General features: G+C 36.2%; 3 protein-coding genes across 13 annotated transcripts in view; 2 read left to right on the top strand and 1 right to left on the bottom strand.

Annotated features, from left to right (window-relative positions):
• Nucleotides 1-304: 304 nt before the first annotated feature.
• LOC128669997 (putative uncharacterized protein DDB_G0289041) lies at nt 305-3,001 on the top strand. Of its 3 annotated transcripts, none has more exons than XM_053745310.2 (4): nt 305-556; nt 714-840; nt 1,255-1,372; nt 1,520-3,001. In XM_053745310.2, the coding sequence occupies exons 3-4, from the start codon at nt 1,344-1,346 to the stop codon at nt 2,898-2,900; spliced, it is 1,410 nt and encodes a 469-aa protein (XP_053601285.1). In that variant the 5' UTR covers nt 305-556; nt 714-840; nt 1,255-1,343; the 3' UTR covers nt 2,901-3,001. The 3 variants fall into 3 exon arrangements, with proteins under 3 accessions (XP_053601285.1, XP_053601284.1, XP_053601283.1); XM_053745309.2 differs by having other exon boundaries at nt 306-560; nt 1,255-1,416; XM_053745308.1 differs by having other exon boundaries at nt 307-556; nt 1,255-1,416.
• A 447-nt stretch (nt 3,002-3,448) lies between these two features.
• Nucleotides 3,449-8,845, top strand: LOC128669996 (uncharacterized protein). The gene is made up of 10 exons (XM_053745306.2): nt 3,449-3,723; nt 3,829-4,047; nt 4,391-4,501; nt 4,781-4,918; nt 5,269-5,363; nt 5,780-5,897; nt 6,044-6,230; nt 6,518-6,681; nt 7,335-7,505; nt 7,966-8,845. The coding sequence occupies exons 1-10, from the start codon at nt 3,682-3,684 to the stop codon at nt 8,380-8,382; spliced, it is 1,662 nt and encodes a 553-aa protein (XP_053601281.1). The 5' UTR covers nt 3,449-3,681; the 3' UTR covers nt 8,383-8,845.
• raw overlaps nt 8,444-17,294 on the bottom strand; it is a 36,277-nt gene continuing 27,426 nt past the window's right edge. For 7 of the 9 annotated variants that reach the window (XM_053745300.1, XM_053745303.1, XM_053745294.1 and 4 more), the window contains 9 exons: nt 17,136-17,257; nt 15,850-16,061; nt 15,136-15,485; nt 14,801-14,920; nt 13,984-14,156; nt 12,798-12,947; nt 11,526-11,808; nt 10,542-10,708; nt 8,444-10,388 (listed from right to left, as the gene is read on the bottom strand). In XM_053745300.1, coding sequence (XP_053601275.1) covers nt 10,251-10,388; nt 10,542-10,708; nt 11,526-11,808; nt 12,798-12,947; nt 13,984-14,156; nt 14,801-14,920; nt 15,136-15,485; nt 15,850-16,061; nt 17,136-17,257 — 1,715 coding nt within the window. In that variant the 3' untranslated portion in view covers nt 8,444-10,250. The remainder of the gene's footprint in view (nt 10,389-10,541; nt 10,709-11,525; nt 11,809-12,797; nt 12,948-13,983; nt 14,157-14,800; nt 14,921-15,135; nt 15,486-15,849; nt 16,062-17,135; nt 17,258-17,294) is intronic. The other 2 variants (XM_053745302.1, XM_053745298.1) reach the window with 1 other exon arrangement.

Genomic DNA, 17,294 nt, shown 5'->3' with positions numbered 1-17,294 from the left:
TTATTTAACGTAAAAGAATTAGCAATTATTGCAATAGTATTCGTCTTTATCGATTATTCAATTAGTTCTTATATGAACGCATTAGAACATTTGCTCTTGTACATCGGCAGAGGGGAATGCACAGGCAAGGCTCATCATCATCCTTTAACTAAATGATCTAATCAATCATGGAATAGTAGGTCGAAGTCATGGAATTAGTAGGTACTCCGTCGAAGGAACATGGAATTAGTAGGTACTCCGTATAACCGAAGTACTTACAAAATCCATGATACTTACTGAGATTTCGAAAGGTCGCTGTTTCCGTTGTCTGTAAATAAGTCAATTGCTGTCAATGTCAACATCAGCTTATCAGCTGTTAATCTACTGTTACGAATTTATTATTTTAGTCATCCGTTCTGATCGCGTCGAAATTGAGAAGAGATTTTCTCTACCATACCTACCATAATTTATTACTTGATAACCACCCAGAGATATTGTCCCATCGAAGTACTAAATCTCATGAAAATACTTATTTACTTGGATTATCCTGAATTACCCTCACCTCAAGATTATCATAGTAAGTATGTAACAATAATATACAGGCAAATAACTATTTAAAACGAATGAACGAAGATTACAGAACGAAATGAGTTCAACAAGATTACAGAAATAAAATACCCAAATAAATGCGTATGCGAAATAGGTTATTGGTTACATACTTATTTGCTTCACAGATATCAAGAAAATCTTAGAATCATACCATTGATAACCTGGCTCTTAGTGCTAGAAAAGAAATCAAATTGTGTGAACAATGTTGCAAGCCGATGAAATCGAAGAAGATTATTTTACTCCCGCTTCCAGGTACTTTAATGTGTTTAATTGTAATATCTAGTCTTGAGAATGCTTTCAATTGGTCACATGTAGAAATCAAATCCTTTCTAATCCCGAACAAGCAAGCGCAGAGCGAGAATTTAATTTTCATTGATGATTTCATTTCACTGATTATCTTGTATCAAATTTGTTGACTCATTGAGTTGTATTTTTACAATACATACTTATATTGATCTGAAATATCTCACATTTATTGCTTTCATCACTTTTTATATTGTGATATTATAGCTGTCAGATTTTATTAATTGAAATTGTATCTGACAATTCTTTTTACTGGTCAACATATCATAATACTTTTTCATCTAAAATTATTTGATTGATCTAGCATAACTAACTGTTATAAAAGCAATGCAATTTTTAATATTTTTACTTATTATGTTTCAGTACGGCTTTGGCAAATATATTTGAAAACAGAACAGACAATCAAAAGACAGAAAATGAGTCTTTGAAGTATACACCCCCTAAGTCTCAAAATGTTGCTCCAAAATCAGAAGACACCAAAGTAACCCAATGTGTATTTGCATGTGCTCTTTATGGATATGAGTGGTAAAAACTTATAAATTATTGAATTGCATGTGCTGTGCTTGTTATATACCTGCACCATACAAATATTTTTGAACTGTTTATTTATGATGCATTTCCATTCCAGGTTTAATAATGACTATATATCTAAAGGAAAATTAGGATTTGCCATAATAAAAATCACAAAATCTGGCTTTCATAATGTTGTACTGTATGATTCAAACAAAACACCTTTGTCATCTACCACAGTGTCAAGCTCTCTAGAAATATCAGTGAAAAACAATGTTTACATTTCATATTTTGATAATATGCAAAAGTATTGGAATCTGTATTCCACAGAGGAAGAAGTAAAGAAGATTGTAAATATTCTTAAAACTCTAAATGCTGTGGTTAAATATACATCTGATAATGAAAAAGGTCCTCCCGTCCCTATAAAAAAATATTCTAAAGCCCCATTACCTATAGAAACTCAATCTCAAATTGATAGAGAAAGTGATACTGATTCCACAATAAACAAACGAACTAAACAGTCAATATTAAATAGAATGGCTAATATGGGTCATTCTGTTCTTCCTCAGAATACAGCTACTGAGAAAACAAGTGATTCTTCAGATACTAACAATAGCAATAATTACTCTAAAACACTGACAGTAAGACACAAACCCGTTAAAGGTAACATGAAAAGAAATAGTACAGATAAAAGCATTGAAATGCAAAGTTTAATTGATGCACATAAGACAACAAACATTGAAAATACACCTCCATTATATACTTTTGTTAGTGGGCAACTTGTACCTATTACCACTACCAATATGATGACAACATCTAACAATTCTACAAATGAACTAAATATGTTCATGTCTGAACAAAGGGTTAACAGTAGTGAAATGCGAATAAATATTACAAGAATGACTGACAAGGTGGACCAAGTGCTCTCAAAAGTATCAGATTTAGCTCATGAATGCACAAATAATTTAAATAGTAATTTTCAAAACGAAATATTTCAAAAATTACTACATGAATATGAGACAAAAATAAAAGTTTATGAAGAATTAATAAAAAAAAAGGATATAGATAAAAATTCAACATTTTCTGAAGAATCTACGATATTACAACCAAATAATGAAATAGAACTATTAAATAAGAAGTTATCAGAAGCCTTAGACATTAATAAAAGTAAGGATAGTCAAATTTTTACTTTACAGTCTGAGCTCACAATTTTTAAGGAAAAGTTCAAAAGCATGACAGATCTAAAAGCAAGTAATTTCGAATTGTTTCAAGAAAATCAGAGGTTGAAGCAAGAATCAGAAAAGCGAATATACTCCTTAAATGACAAAAATTGTAATGACAAGTCAATAGAGGATATCAAAAACATTTTAAATAATACATTTCATTCTATTTCCGCTAACTTTGACAGTGACGAGCATTACATGGGAGAAACCATAAAAAGCATTGTAGCTAATGTAATTAAGACTGCTTTTGAAAATTTGAAGCAGGAAAAATCATAATTAGATTGTATTTTTATGATAATTTTCGTTATACTTAATGTATATTCAAAATATTCCTTAGGTTATTAATAGTTATGTTAATATAAATATATATAATTTTATTACAGATTTTTATTATTTTTTATATATTTTATAAATATCCCTGAACTAAAACTGAATCCGATGAATTTCTATAGGGAGTATTACTGCACATTTATCCCGCCAGAGTACAGCACAGTATGTTAGGTACACAAAAGCTTGCCGCTTGCCGCCTTTTGCTATGTCAATTAAAGTGTTTATTTCAGAGTAGGTTCTTTATTAATCCTTTCATTATGTAAGCATTTGTTTGTGAAAATATACAACGTAGCAAATTCGGGTGCCGAAAAATATTTCCCAATAGGGAAAAAACTATTTCCATGGTGTGGTGGTCGAAACTCGAAAACTCATCGTGACTGTCAATCTCAAGAAGTATCAATTTAACAAAAGCCTTGGCTGTATGGGCCCTTTGTCTCCTCAATGAAACGAGGGAATCAAAAAAAATAAGAAGTGTCAATGTCAATTCGTATACTATATGTATTGTAGTGTAGTGGAGCTGCCGCTGCCGTGCTATAGCGTAGAGCTAGTGAATACAAGTTTCTTGTTCTGTTCTGATGGGAATATATATTTGTTTGCTTGGTCTTAGAATATATCTAGCAAAGTACCTATTAATTCGGTGTATTCGAAAACGAAATCAATACTTATATTGTTTTTGTAGTGGTTATAAAACAATTCATCGAATATTACAAAGCAACAAAACGGTAAAATGGAAGAATTAAATACCTCTTTGCTTCAATACAAGGACCAGGTACGTAAATCTATCTAAGGTAGATAGATAGGCACTCTTCTTAATGAAAGCCAATTGCATACCTACCATGTCGATTTAGATGTTAAATGTGTAATGTATTTGTAGCTCAAGATGGTCACAGAAGCTCTTCAAAGAGTAGAAGATAATCCCGAACGTGAATCACTTCTTGAGTTGCAATCAGAATTACAGCAACTCATTCAACTGACACAAGAAAGTTTGGATGCTACAAGTATGAAAATATCTAATGTAAATACAACTTCAATGGGAACTAATTCTACAAATGGAGATAAAAGTGAATTAGATGATGAATATGCTTTATTCATGGCAAGTACCTGCTGATGTAAACACTTATTGAGAATGTTGTTGGCTATCAGCTGTTTGACGCTTCCATTACCTCATGTGCTATTCTAGAAAGAACTCCCCACCAAATATATTGTACCACAATATAGCACCTGTAATTTGTATTTATTGGATGTACTCTCTGATATATTTTATGAATTTTGTTGGTTGATGGCCCAATAATTAAATGTCATGGAATGTAATGTAAATTATTAATCATAATTTCTTACTCTAGTGATTAATTCTATGCTGTTAATGTTAAGTCTCACTGTAATGCAAGGGGGAAGTGAACTTAATAAATACAGGTAGCTTTTATTTATGTTTGCAGCAAGAAATGACAAAGTCTGGAGCATATGAGTCTGGAAATCATGAGAAACCAGGATGTTCTAAAAGTGACAACCACACTCAAAGCAGTCAAGATGATGATAGTGATATTGAGGTAAATCAAAAGCTACATGGTATATTGTTAGATATCTATATCAGCAGTTATAGTGGAATATAGTTTTCTTTCTGTGTGGTGTAGCACCCCTCAAGTGCAGTTAGTTGCCGTGGGGCCTTATATATTTTTTGCACTAGGAACTTATCTCTACATAATCTGATCCAATGATATCAACCATGCAAGAACTGTAACTTTAACCATCTTGTTACATAGATTTGAACAGAGAAATAAGATATTATGTTCATGGGTTATAATTTTAATATTAATAATGTTTTGCAGGATGAGCTAGCTACATTATTGGGTATGAAGTGTGCGGTCTACCACACTCACAAGTGGGGTGGCCAGCCGAGCTTGCACAATGCAATGGTTAGTGCTGTAGTGCCACGCCAGGATGATGATCAGTTCAAAGATCTTCAGGTCAGTTATACTAAAAATTATTAAACAACACCTCTCTGTTGGATAAAGTATTCATACATCCATATGTATATGATGTATATGGTTACTGGTATTTATAGAGTTTTAAAGAAAGTTCAAAAGAAATCAATTTCCATATAAGACAAAGAAAGAAAAAAATGTTTATTTGGTACTTAATTATCATTCTAATTACAATTAAAGTATTTACTAACAAAGCATGCAACCAAAATAGGTAAAAAAACTATGAATTGAGGACTATCCAAGTTAAGACTATCAAAAGTCGTAAGTTATTTTACACCTTCATTGTTTACATCTTGATGCCATTAAAATTAACATAATTTACTCACCTACAGGTACGGGTGCTTTTTACTCACCCTACCCATACAGAGATGCTGCCCTGTCCCTTCTATCTGGATGGTGAATGCAAATTTGATGATGAAAAATGTAGGTGAGTTTTAATAGATATACATATTTAACACACACTATCATGAACATGATAGTGCTCCCCTCCTCTATGTAACCATGTCTACACTCCCCAAAAACCTGCATACCAAATGTCAGTCTCATATTACGGCCGAGAGGAAAAATAGGACTGGCACACTTACATGCCAGCTACAAGTATGTGTCAACATGTCTTCTGTGTACTGTATACTGGCATGTGAGTAGAACACTAGCAATTTGATTTACTGGTATGCAATACTCGAAAGTTCAAATACTGTATGAGGGACTTATGCCGTTTACTCCAGTTTGTTTGTTTTTCACAGAATGCTATTCATTATTTTATGCATGACACATTTGCTAATAATAAAACATTATAGAAATCAGAAAGTCCTTTCATTCAACTGATAAATCAAATATTTTTAGGTATTCACATGGTGCTATTGTACCATTATCAAATCTAAAAGAAGCTACAGATCCCAATTTTGATAGTATTAAAATTGGTAGTAGAATTCTTCTGAAATTAAAACCACCAGATGATGAAGTAAGTGATATAAACTGTTACTTTTTAAAAAACATGTAAATTTATCAATTTTTAAATTTTACCAAAATGTTTGGTCATTATAAAAAATATAAATCTGTGAGACACAAACATCTAAAATTAAATGTTTTAATATTTTATTTTTTTAGGATATAAGTTTAACTAAAAGGACCACAGAAATGTACCATTTATGGCATAGAGCTATAGTAAAACACGTCGACTTTGAGAAACGGATCTGTGTAGCAAAGTTAGAACATGGAGCCAAGTCAGGAGACAAAAGGAAGTCCTCTTCAGATGAGCTCCATGTCAGCTTCGAAGAATTGTTTCCTCTAACCAGTAAGTATGAAATATGTGTTTTCTTTTCTAATAATGCCCTATTAAAATGTTCATAAAAAAATCAGTATGCGACAGATTTTCCGACGAAAGTCGCCTATTTGTGTCACATTCAAAATTTGCGATTGAGACTGGTAGAACCTCTCATAGTTAAATCCGTTTTTTATTTTAGTTCTATCAGCATTTTCCCGCGGATTTTATCCTCAACACGGGTCGGACATTATATGTGTAATGTATTTTTATGCATATCTAAAATGTTGTTTTATATCTTCACATGATTTATTTCACAGCGGAAGGTGAGCAAGACTCGGACAGCGATGACAGTATCAGCGACACAGAGTATCCCGAGAGTAAAACAATGCGCTCGGAGGAGTTCGACGCAAGTGCACTTCTGGTAGAGAGGAGTCTGGAGATCAACGGCCCGACCATGGGCGAGTGGGAGCGACACACCAGAGTGAGTATGTATTAACTGCTCTTCTTAGGTAATTTATAAATTAGGCCTGTTTCGCCACTATCTGATAAAATATCGTATATTATTGTAATCTGATAGATAAACTGCTAAATAAATTTGCCTGACGTTTGCCTTATGATTGGCCCAGTTAGCCCTACCCAACACATGTGAAACATAATTACACTGTTTGATATGTTCCATTCTTCTTTTTGAGTGTGTTATTTAGAGCCATGTCCCAAACGCAGAAATTGTATAAATTATTTCGATGTACGTCAACATACAGCACACACAAAAGAGCTACTATTATGCGTCGTCGCAATTCTATATAAACAGGTCCTTAATGTGTTGGTTTTTAATTTCTGTCTTGTTGAAAATGGTGTTTATTTTTCTTTCTGGGTAGTATAAATAAAGAAGCTCAATGGCGCAGTGGTTATCGCGCTTGGCTTGTGATAGTGGCGGCTAAATATCTATTATAATAGTACCGACCATTTGTGATAGTGACTTACCATCAATACGTTAAGCCGTTGGTCCCAGTTGCAGTTGGTGGGTCAGGGTTAGGAGAGGCCACTCTCCTTATCCATCCATAAGGAAGGCCTGTGCCCCAGCATTGGGGACGTTGGAATGGTTGTTGACGAATATAAACTTGTCGCGTGCAGGGTATCGGGTCGAAGCTGATGCTGGCGATGGGCTACGTGCCGGGGCGGGGGCTGGGCGCGGCAGGCGCGGGCCGCGTGCTGCCGGTGGAGGCGCGCCGCGTGCCCGCCGGCGCCAGCCTCGACCGCTGCATGGCTCTCGCCGATCGGGCCCAGGAGCAAGATCCGCTCAAGGTTACTACTACTATGCTAGCTGAGCAACACACTCTGCGGCAACTTACATGCGTCTTGTATCTCTCTTTATTATTCTGTAACACACACGGGAAAATACCGCCCGAGGAAATCAACCATTAAATTTTGTAGATATGGCTATGCTTTTATAACCGGCTGCTTACCTGACGTCAATCCTCTTTGGGTAATTTTGATTCCGAAATGCTCACCGGAGCAGGTATTGCATGAATTTGAGTAGGTATTGTCTGAGCAAACAATTATCATATTTACAGTTTTATATGATATAGATTGTAGATTTTGTTTTGTATAAATTAAAAACTTTCAAGATAAAGGTTATCGGTAATAAGCATCAAAAAAAGATACGATATCTTAATTAAATAACATTAATAATTAAATTGATTATATAATTAGGGGATGCGTCACCGAGATTGTGTATTGTTATGAAATGTAAAAATGTTCACAGGTTGAGCAAAAACTGAAACGACTACAAAAGAAAGAAGAGGAGCGAAATAAAAGAGCTTACGAGCGCGAAAAAGAGAAAGAAAAAAGAAATGTCTTTAATTTTCTCAATAGGACCCTGGGAGACAGAGAAAACGAAGACACTTCTATCTCGCCTACAGTAGGCATTAAACAATCAACTAGCAAAGACCTAAATATAGAACAATTTAAAATAACAGAAGACACCAGAAGGTTGGAAAAGGAAATACTGAAGCTAAACGCCTCACTAGTACGACACGCCGCTGGCTCTAATGGCCACAGAAACATTAATTTGCAAATTCTAGAGAAAAACAAGGAGCTTAGTGCTCTTAGAAATAAAGAACACCTTATATCCAAAGAACAGAGAAATAGAAAAGATAAACAAAAGATGACAGTTTTTTAACAGTTACTGCTCATAGTAAACATTGTATTAGCTGAAAGATAATTCTAATAAAAGAAAAGTATTATGTTAGGTAAGTATTTTATTTGCATTTCATATTAGTACTACCAGTACACTATTTCACAAATTAAGTTCCAGACAAGAGTTTTACAAAATGGTTCGAGACTTGATAACTGGCTTTTTTGGTCTAGGAAATAATGAAACACTTAATAATTACAAATTTATCTATTTACATATTGTGAAGGATTTCGTTTAAAATAAGCGTACATGGCATAAAATACAATTGATATACGAAATATTTTTTCTATAAATTAGATATTTATTTGTACTATCAAACAATTACAAAGTACTTAGATAATGTTAATAGCTAGTGTGACTAGCAAATAAAATTTGCTGAATTAAATAAAAAAATGTAATAGTTTTAGCGACAGTGGGTCAATCGTTATTAAAATCTATATTGTCTAAATTGTATCTATGCTATACCTAGAGTAGGTACCATGTCTTTAGAACCCCATTTTATTAGGTATTAAAACGTTAAATATTTGCATAATTTACTTTCGAAACTATAATTTCATTATAACTACAATAAAAATGAGTATAATTACGTGGTGAATTTGCGTAACATTAAAGTACATAAAAATCCTTAAATCTGCTACATGAGCAAGACATGTTGTACTTTGTTATATGACCTGTGACAAAGTTCAATTGAAACATTACGCCAATATTCCAAATTAAGATCTAATTTGAGAGAAAATGGCGACCCACTGTACTCTACAAGTAGTACATGCCTAACTCTGCATATGTACCGTATTCTAAATATGTCGTTTCACCACCGAGTACTTTTGTGGTATTGCCTATCCCTAGCTTAGGCCTGCCTATGGAGAACAATTTCGTTTATCAAAAAAAGTTCAGCATAATCCAATACTAATATCTCGCATAATTTTGTAAAATTCGGCAGCCACACTTTTTTGTATTTCAGGTATACTTTTATTTCTTTAAATGAAGCGTTACTCCATAGACCGGCGTTTGCGAAGTACAGGTACACAAATGTTCTGACCTAGTCTGCGATGAATCACTACAATGTCGCTTGTACAGTCCAACAGCTCGACCTCAAGGTCATTTACTTCATTAACCGGAAAGAAATGGTAAGAACATGTTAAATAAAAACTATACCACAAATGAACAAGCAACATTGATTTGAATACCTCACAGGGTTTGGTGTCTACGTTTAGGAATTCCCCGTATTTTTTGTCAAACTCGTCGATAACTAATTTGAATTGTAAAGACTGACAATATACCCCACGCTATGGACATACCTGCGTAACTACAATTATTATCACCTATATAGTATGCATTGATTTATTCAATTAAAGTTGTCCTAAACAAATTCATCACAGAGACTTGTTGTAAACCGGTCACGACTTCCTTGCTACATCACCATCCATACTCGCTCAGACATTCTTATATTAAAATTAGTGAAAAATATGTTATATTTTACATTCTATTATAATACAATAGAGAGTGACGAAATAAAAGAGAGACATTTTTGTACTAAACCAAACGTCTTAAAAAAATAAGTACACGCGTTATGAGACTCTACCGCTAACCATAAACAGTCGGTTGAAGGATTTGTGATGTCTTTATTAATGTGATGAAGGTTGCTCCTTGCAACGACCGCCAACCTGGATATCGCAGTCGTACGTACAGTGTGAGATTCATAATAGAACTTGTATAAAAAAAATATTTGCCTAATACAAAGCAATATCGATGATGCGACCTTGTGATTTCAGAATCATTGTAAATTCATATAAGCTGCGAAGTTACGTAAATTCAATGGGACACTTAACTTATAATCATTGATAATGTGGTGGCTATGTCTGTCGCAGTTTGCTAACGACATGCGCCACAGTCGCGTCCACGTTGTCGAACACGGGCACCCCGGCGCGCTTGGCGAGGTCGGTGAGATAGTGCCGCCCTCTGTTGTAGTCCTTCACCGCCGCTTCGCTATACTAGAAACGATCAAGATAAACCATTACTAAATTGGTACAAGGGAAAGCAGTGATAGGAAATCACCCGGGTTAAAACCCAGTCATCACACACTTCAACCAATCAATGAAAAGGACTGGAAGGAAGATAAAAAGAATACTTAAAATGATACATACATTGGTCACTTTGGTGGGATCCATTAACTGTACTAAGAGTACAGTGGTGTGCGGACACAGGGCGACGTAATGCGCTGCCAACACCATCGCCGCGAAACACGGCGCCTCCGCGTTCATTGAGAAAACTAGCACGCGCGAACCCAGCAGTAAATCTTCGTCGTATGTACCTGTCGAATAATTATTCTTATCATCATATCAACATTACCGAGTACCACTCACGCACGCATATTAACATGGTATATGCGTTCGCTCGGATCTAAATTTAAAAGCAAAATGCAATTTATTCGTCCGGTATGTACTCGATTCATTGAAATGCACATAGCATTTTTCAAATTTGTGTCTCAACTTTCAGACTTTGTAATATGGCTGAGATATACCATCATATGAAACGCTGCATGTGTATGTGTATGCAATCAGTTCTGACCTTCATAAAAGGCTGTTTCAATAAAATGTCCCATGAAACCAATGCAAAAAGAAATTTCACTTGGACATAGGCAGTATGAATAGAAAATTACTGGTTATGTACACGCACCAGTATCGTTTATTACTTGCAATAATTGGTACCAACTTGCCATGCCTTTTAGGCGTGGGTTTGGAATTTCCTTACACTGATGAAGATAAACAAATTTAGTTTACTGTAAAATCGAAACAATCCCGAGTGAACCATCGAAGTAATAGTCATGTTTTAAAATTGAAAATGAGTCATCACTTATCATTACTCATCAAACCCGCTGCTGATTACTAGTCAATTTAATTGCTTTTGGGTCGACTTCAACAAAACATCTTTCGTCAATACATGTGACTAGAGGACTTCGTATAGTGTCGTAAATAAATTAATTGCTTTTTCTCTGTACACATAAATTACTTTTGAGTGAAATTGCTTCTGTTATGGTTGCTTTTAATCGTGGATACGGTATAGTTTTTTTTACGAGTAATGGCCAAATGTCCGTCAAATTAAGGCATCGACAAATATAGAAGAGTCACCTTTGAACGGCTGCGGCGTGACGTCCTCAGTGACCGTATAAAAATCGGATGCACTGAGCCGGGCGTTGTTGTCTGCGGCAGTAGAAGTTTCCCTCAGCTGGACCTCGTCGGAGGAGCTCGGGTAGGAAGGGCGCGGCTTCTTGTCCCTCCGGGGGGACTCCGGGTGCGTGGGAGCGGAGCGCCGCGCAGGCGCAGAGAACATGCGCGTGTAGTCGTTAACGCGAGGAATGACGTATGTAATGCCCTCCCGCCTTAGAACTTCTTCTGGTCGCGTGCCGTTTGTCTGCCGAAATAAAACTATAATTGAGGCACATGTCAACGTGCAAATAATTCTATACTATTTTTTATAAGTAGTTTTAATTAATAAGTAGAACAAAAAACATACTTAATATTCCACCCACATCGAAATTCTCCTAAAAAAATATTTAATATTCGAAAAACAAAACAAAAAAAACCATTTCAATATAACTTGTCCAAAACACAACGCCATGTAAAATATTTTATTTGGCGATCACATGTTCGATAGTATTGTTAGTAACGGTGTATGACATCAGCGTCTCGATTAATATTCAAATGGTCGTCACTTCATCATTCGACACGGATTATAGTGAGAAAATCGATATAATTGGATGTGAGCAATTTGCAATTACAATTTTACACTAGGCGTTTCTAATTGTAGAAGATATTACAATTATAAACGCTGGGTATATTATTTATTGAACGGTTATTCCGACACCTTTTCATTCTATGCACGCTTAATCCTATATCCTAACCTTTGTTCATAAGGAAGTAAGCATAACTTGTCTTGGCGCCGAGCAAGCATGCTATGATTAGACAGAATGAGTAAGTAAATGAATAATGAAATGTAGAGATGTCACAGATAGGATGTAGGATTAATTAAATGATATTACATTGAGCTTTTCGCTAATTGACGCATTTGCAAATATAAGTTTTTAACCTCTAGTTTATACTTAACAATTTATTCTTTTATAAAAATACATGCATAAATTAAGCATCTGAGGCGTCGTCAATTATGCTCTCAGTGCTAAACGGCTGGAGTGATTTGAATGTAATTTTGGAATAGATATAGTTAATAACCATAGGCTACTGTGGAGGGAGCTGCGGGCACAACAACAACAGCAGCACATCCCACAAAAATGTTATTTTCTCTCTTTTAACATATTGGTTGAATGGTAAAAGAAATCCTCATCCGTTTTTGTAAAAAATAGTCAAATAATAGCTAGTGTATTATAACTCGTATTTGGCACTTACTGGAAAGGTTCCTCCGAGGTAGACGTCCTGCGTGGGAGCCCCCAGCATGGCCGGCAGGCGTTCGAGCCTCCCCTCCGTGCCCGGGGTGAACACAGAATCCCCACTACTCCCTGAAGTCGCACCCTCCTCCGCTACTCTAGTCCCTCCGTTCTGAGAAACATTACTTGATATAAATATCACTCTCACAACTTCCACGCTGGTTTGGTAGCGGAAGGAATACTACTTATTCGGTTATATTCTACCCGTGTACCAAATTTCAAAACCCTCCGTCCAATAGATTTTGCGTGAGAGAGAACATACATATGTACATCCTCACAAATTCGTATTTATAATATTAGCAGGATACTATATAGCGTCTATGAATAATAGTAATGACATTTTTAGAGGTCTGGTGGGGAGCTGAGTATCGAACAAGTGACGGTAAAAATCGGTGTAATTGTATTATAGGTAAGACAATAGCCGATGAAGCAATCACTGTCATTGGTCACTCAATTACTAATCGATGACTGAATGGGTCAGATAGATCGTCACCATATTTTTATTTTCGCAATATGTACCATTTATTTTTTCATAATAGAAACCCGCGATTTAAAACGTTTTGATTTGTGGCGTATCTAAATTTCGGGAGCAGAAGACCTCTACAGAAACTAGAACAACCATGTAACAACAATACCTATTCAAAGTAGGTACTTTTGTTGTTTATCGGTTAGCTTGATATCCTAATCAAATGCAAACTGAACACGATAATAGTCACGATAGGGACTGAATACATTTATAATGTCCTAATTCCTTTTAAAACCTTGGTACAGTTTTATACATGTATAACATTTTTGTTTCTGGAAACATTGAAAACAAATTGTATTATGATAGCCTGATTTCAACCCTGACGAATTTGGCTATCATAATCAAGGACCAAAATATAAAGAAGGACCTCATGTTTTAACTTGTGCCCAGCTATAATGAAACGTGCACATAGGTCACGTAAAGAGGCTGACCTTATTTGGTTTTTCATTTGGAAAGGGACGGATATATGGTGGAATAGCTCCCCGCTCGTCTGCCTCAACTCCGTGTGTCACACAACTTCATTACGTCTTTAATAAAGAAATGGCCATAAGTCGTATCCTCCTTATTTTGTAGCCACTCCGATATACCACTGGGAGGATACAGGGGTGATAAGATGAATTACCTTAGGGATAAATAAGCCAAGCCTCCTTCCGTACTCCTTAAGCCTAGTATTGTTGAAGTGGAGTCCATTGGGCTGGTTGTCCCTTGCACTCCCGCTTCTCCTCTCGCTCGCGCTGACAGGCCCGCTTCCTGCGCCTGCGTCTGCGCCTAATTCAACCTCGGTACGGTTCTGACCTGCAAACAAGTTCTGTTATGAGACAAGAACTTTCATTTCACTTTAAAATGGCCAACAGTTACAGTCGACATTGAAACTCCTTTTTTCTTTACAGTTTCGTTATGTTGTAATCATACCTCTACATGGTATAGATCAAACCCATTTACTAGATTGGTTTGTGCCAGACTTTTTGGGAAAACTGGGTGTAAATCTATCTATGTCTATAGCACTTTTATTTACCTCTATCTATATGTATAGTAATGATAAATTAAAGATACTTTCAACTAGATCCCTGAGTGGAAAAAAAAATCATGCAATCAGCATATAGAAACATAAATCACATAATAAAACAGGAAAAAAAATAATAATGCAGTAAGCCGGAAAAAAACAACAATGAGGACTAATCACTCTGATTAAGATTTCAAATCGCCTCGTGAATAATAAATGAACATATTTACAAATGAGAACTCAAACGGCGCAATATGACGAAAAACACACCATTCACAGAACAGGTCCTGAGTAACAATTTCATGGAACAAATGAGACAAATGATAAGATAATAATGCGTATTTACGGTTACAATGACGAATGATATTACACATTGAGAAACCTTGATGACAAAACGAGGTAGGTATAATGATGAATGGAAAGTGCGTGAACGCACCGAGTGTGGACGGAGATATTCTGTCGCGGAGGGAGCGGAAAACGCGGAGCACCCGAGACGTCATACTCGCCCTCCCGCTCCCAACACACTCCGCACTCACCCGCGGAGACAGCGCCAGCCCTTCAACAAACACGACCCTTACCGGCTACCCGACACCGAGTTAACACAGTGCATCGATCAAGCGCGCAAGAATACTGTTACATTTTATTTTAGCCAATTTGTATAATAATTTCAAAAGTTTTATCTTCAATAACACAAGAAATAAGACTAAAAAACGGTATTCCTGCGAATGCAATTAAATGACAATAAATTGCGTCTGTTTTGATTCAGCTCACCAGCATCCGTGGCAAGTTCTGCAACAGCCGCACAGAACATTTCAAAGTCGATGTAGTTTGCGGACGGAGGCAGGCAGCGATCCACGTCTTGCGTCGAGTTAGTCATATCTCTCAGCGCATCGATTGCTTTGGTACGAGAGAGCCGCCCGTTTCGACCGCCAGCCGCATCATACACCCTCTTCAATCTCAGGATTGTATGTCCTAAAGATTGCCTAGGATGCGTTCTGGCGCCGCGCAAAACTGCTCGCGCGCATCGCAATGCCGCAGGAATGTCCGTGAAAACTGGTAGTCCCCTCCGCTCCACTGTCTCTTGCAGCGTGGCTCGCGCCCGCGCCAACTCCACATATTCGCTACAAAATAAACCGTAATTAGAAATTGCACAACGATTTTCATACATGATGTCATCACAGACACAGATGCTATTTCACATCACACCGTCCATAACTATATAAATACAAATCAGTTTTGTTCATTTACTTCAAAAACATCGTAAAGTTATATTGCGATCTTCATAACAGTACTAGGAAAATGTAATTCAGACTTAGACAAAATAAATAATATTTCCCAAGTTGTATCATGTTATCGTAAATATTATAATAAAATGAAGTGACATTGAAAGCGAAGACGAGATACATAGTGTAGAGATTATGTTCGTCAACTCTTGACAGATGTTTATCCTATCATTGGTACTTGTTTTGTTCGTGAGCTACTCACTGGTCAGAGACGGTCTCGCCGCCAATTGCCTGATGTCTGGTGTACGGCTTCAACACGAGCAGCAGGTCCTTTGGCGCGGCGGCCAGATGCGCCACCTCCACCGCGGCGGCCACTGCGCGTGTCTCGCTATCCAACACGAACAGTAATGCTCGTGCCTTAGCCTTAGCTTGGTGCTCCACCTCCACTAACTCCATCGACCAGTCGTCCACTTGCTGTTGACAAAATCATAAAAAAATATTTAGTTTAACTGTTGATGTTGACTTATCTTTAATAAACACATACATAATACCAAAAGCTCAATTTATGACCACATTATATCATGATTTCAAATTAAACTATAAAATAAAAATTAGAATTAACATATTTATGTTAACGAATGATAACACTACCCTTAAAGTCTTTAATCCAACTTTGCGATGTAGATTTTTCAAACATTTTTATAGTTTTCAATTTTAATAGTGCATTTTATGGATGTCATAATGCAAACTCTCATTCACTCGCAGGTTCATACAATCAAATCGCTGCATACCGTCCACAACTGACTGCGGATTAAACCGTTTTTTGAAAATGTTCTAATTTCGTTCTCGTTCCAAGCAAAATATTAACCGAACTAACAGAACTGTCAAAAATGTTTTTCCAAGCCCCTTTTTTAAGTAATGTTTAAAGCAAAATAGCGGTCGGTAGATTTGAACTTGCACCTCATTCCTCGTGTAAGTGTTACGTGATTATCTCGAACAATAGCCGTTATAATATACGATAATGACCGACTGTACTCGCTCTACTACGCCACTACCAATAGATGATGCATTTGTTACAGCTACTTGCTTGCAAAAGTACAATACTGCATCATGAATATTAAAATCTACCATAAACGAATCAGCTGAAAACACAACAAGACTTTCTGGAACAAATGAGTTACAAAGTATTTATAAGTACAAAATACAAAATTATAACATAGCTTAAAAGGCGACTTTATTGCTGCTAGCAATTTCTTTCAGACAATCTTTTGGGAAATTGCTCAGTTGACATGTTTACAGAGAAATCAGATTAGTTATGTAGTGCAATGAAATTATATGGGGAGAGATTAGGGAGATGGGCTTCGATTAATGATTCGGATATTTACCATGTACATGACCCATATTAAATGAATTACTTACTTACGCGTATAATGTGCGTTTGTTTAATTAGTATGAACTAGCTACTAATTTAATTAAAATATTTGATATTGCTTTTGCGCTGAAGAATCTGGGTAAACCCATCTAAGGTAGCTAGAAGCATTGACTCACCGGATTGAAGTACGTGATGCCCATGGTCTTGAGCATAGGTATTGCTATGTCGGACCTCCAGGTGGTGGGATTGCAGGAGCCTCCCAGAAACACCTCGCACGGCGGCGGCGACGCCTCGCTACCTACGCAACATTATTAATCAATGAAACACATAACATA

Source organism: Plodia interpunctella, chromosome 5 (assembly GCF_027563975.2).
Source record: "Plodia interpunctella isolate USDA-ARS_2022_Savannah chromosome 5, ilPloInte3.2, whole genome shotgun sequence".
NCBI lineage: Eukaryota > Metazoa > Arthropoda > Insecta > Lepidoptera > Pyralidae > Plodia > Plodia interpunctella.
Note: the sequence above shows the minus strand (reverse complement) of the source record. Positions and strands in the feature narration are given on the sequence as shown.

What these genes read in the sequence shown, in the direction of transcription:
- LOC128669997 (XM_053745309.2), top strand. Translation starts at nt 791, where the DNA reads ATGTTGCAAGCCGATGAAATCGAAGAAGATTATTTTACTCCCGCTTCC. An exon ending in TATTTTACTCCCGCTTCCAG is followed by an intron (nt 841 to 1,254) that starts GTACTTTAATGT and finishes ATTATGTTTCAG; the next exon opens with TACGGCTTTGGCAAATATAT. An exon ending in GCTCTTTATGGATATGAGTG is followed by an intron (nt 1,417 to 1,519) that starts GTAAAAACTTAT and finishes TTTCCATTCCAG; the next exon opens with GTTTAATAATGACTATATAT.
- LOC128669996 (XM_053745306.2), top strand. Translation starts at nt 3,682, where the DNA reads ATGGAAGAATTAAATACCTCTTTGCTTCAATACAAGGACCAG. An exon ending in TTTGATGATGAAAAATGTAG is followed by an intron (nt 5,364 to 5,779) that starts GTGAGTTTTAAT and finishes AAATATTTTTAG; the next exon opens with GTATTCACATGGTGCTATTG. An exon ending in AGAATTGTTTCCTCTAACCA is followed by an intron (nt 6,231 to 6,517) that starts GTAAGTATGAAA and finishes TTTATTTCACAG; the next exon opens with CGGAAGGTGAGCAAGACTCG.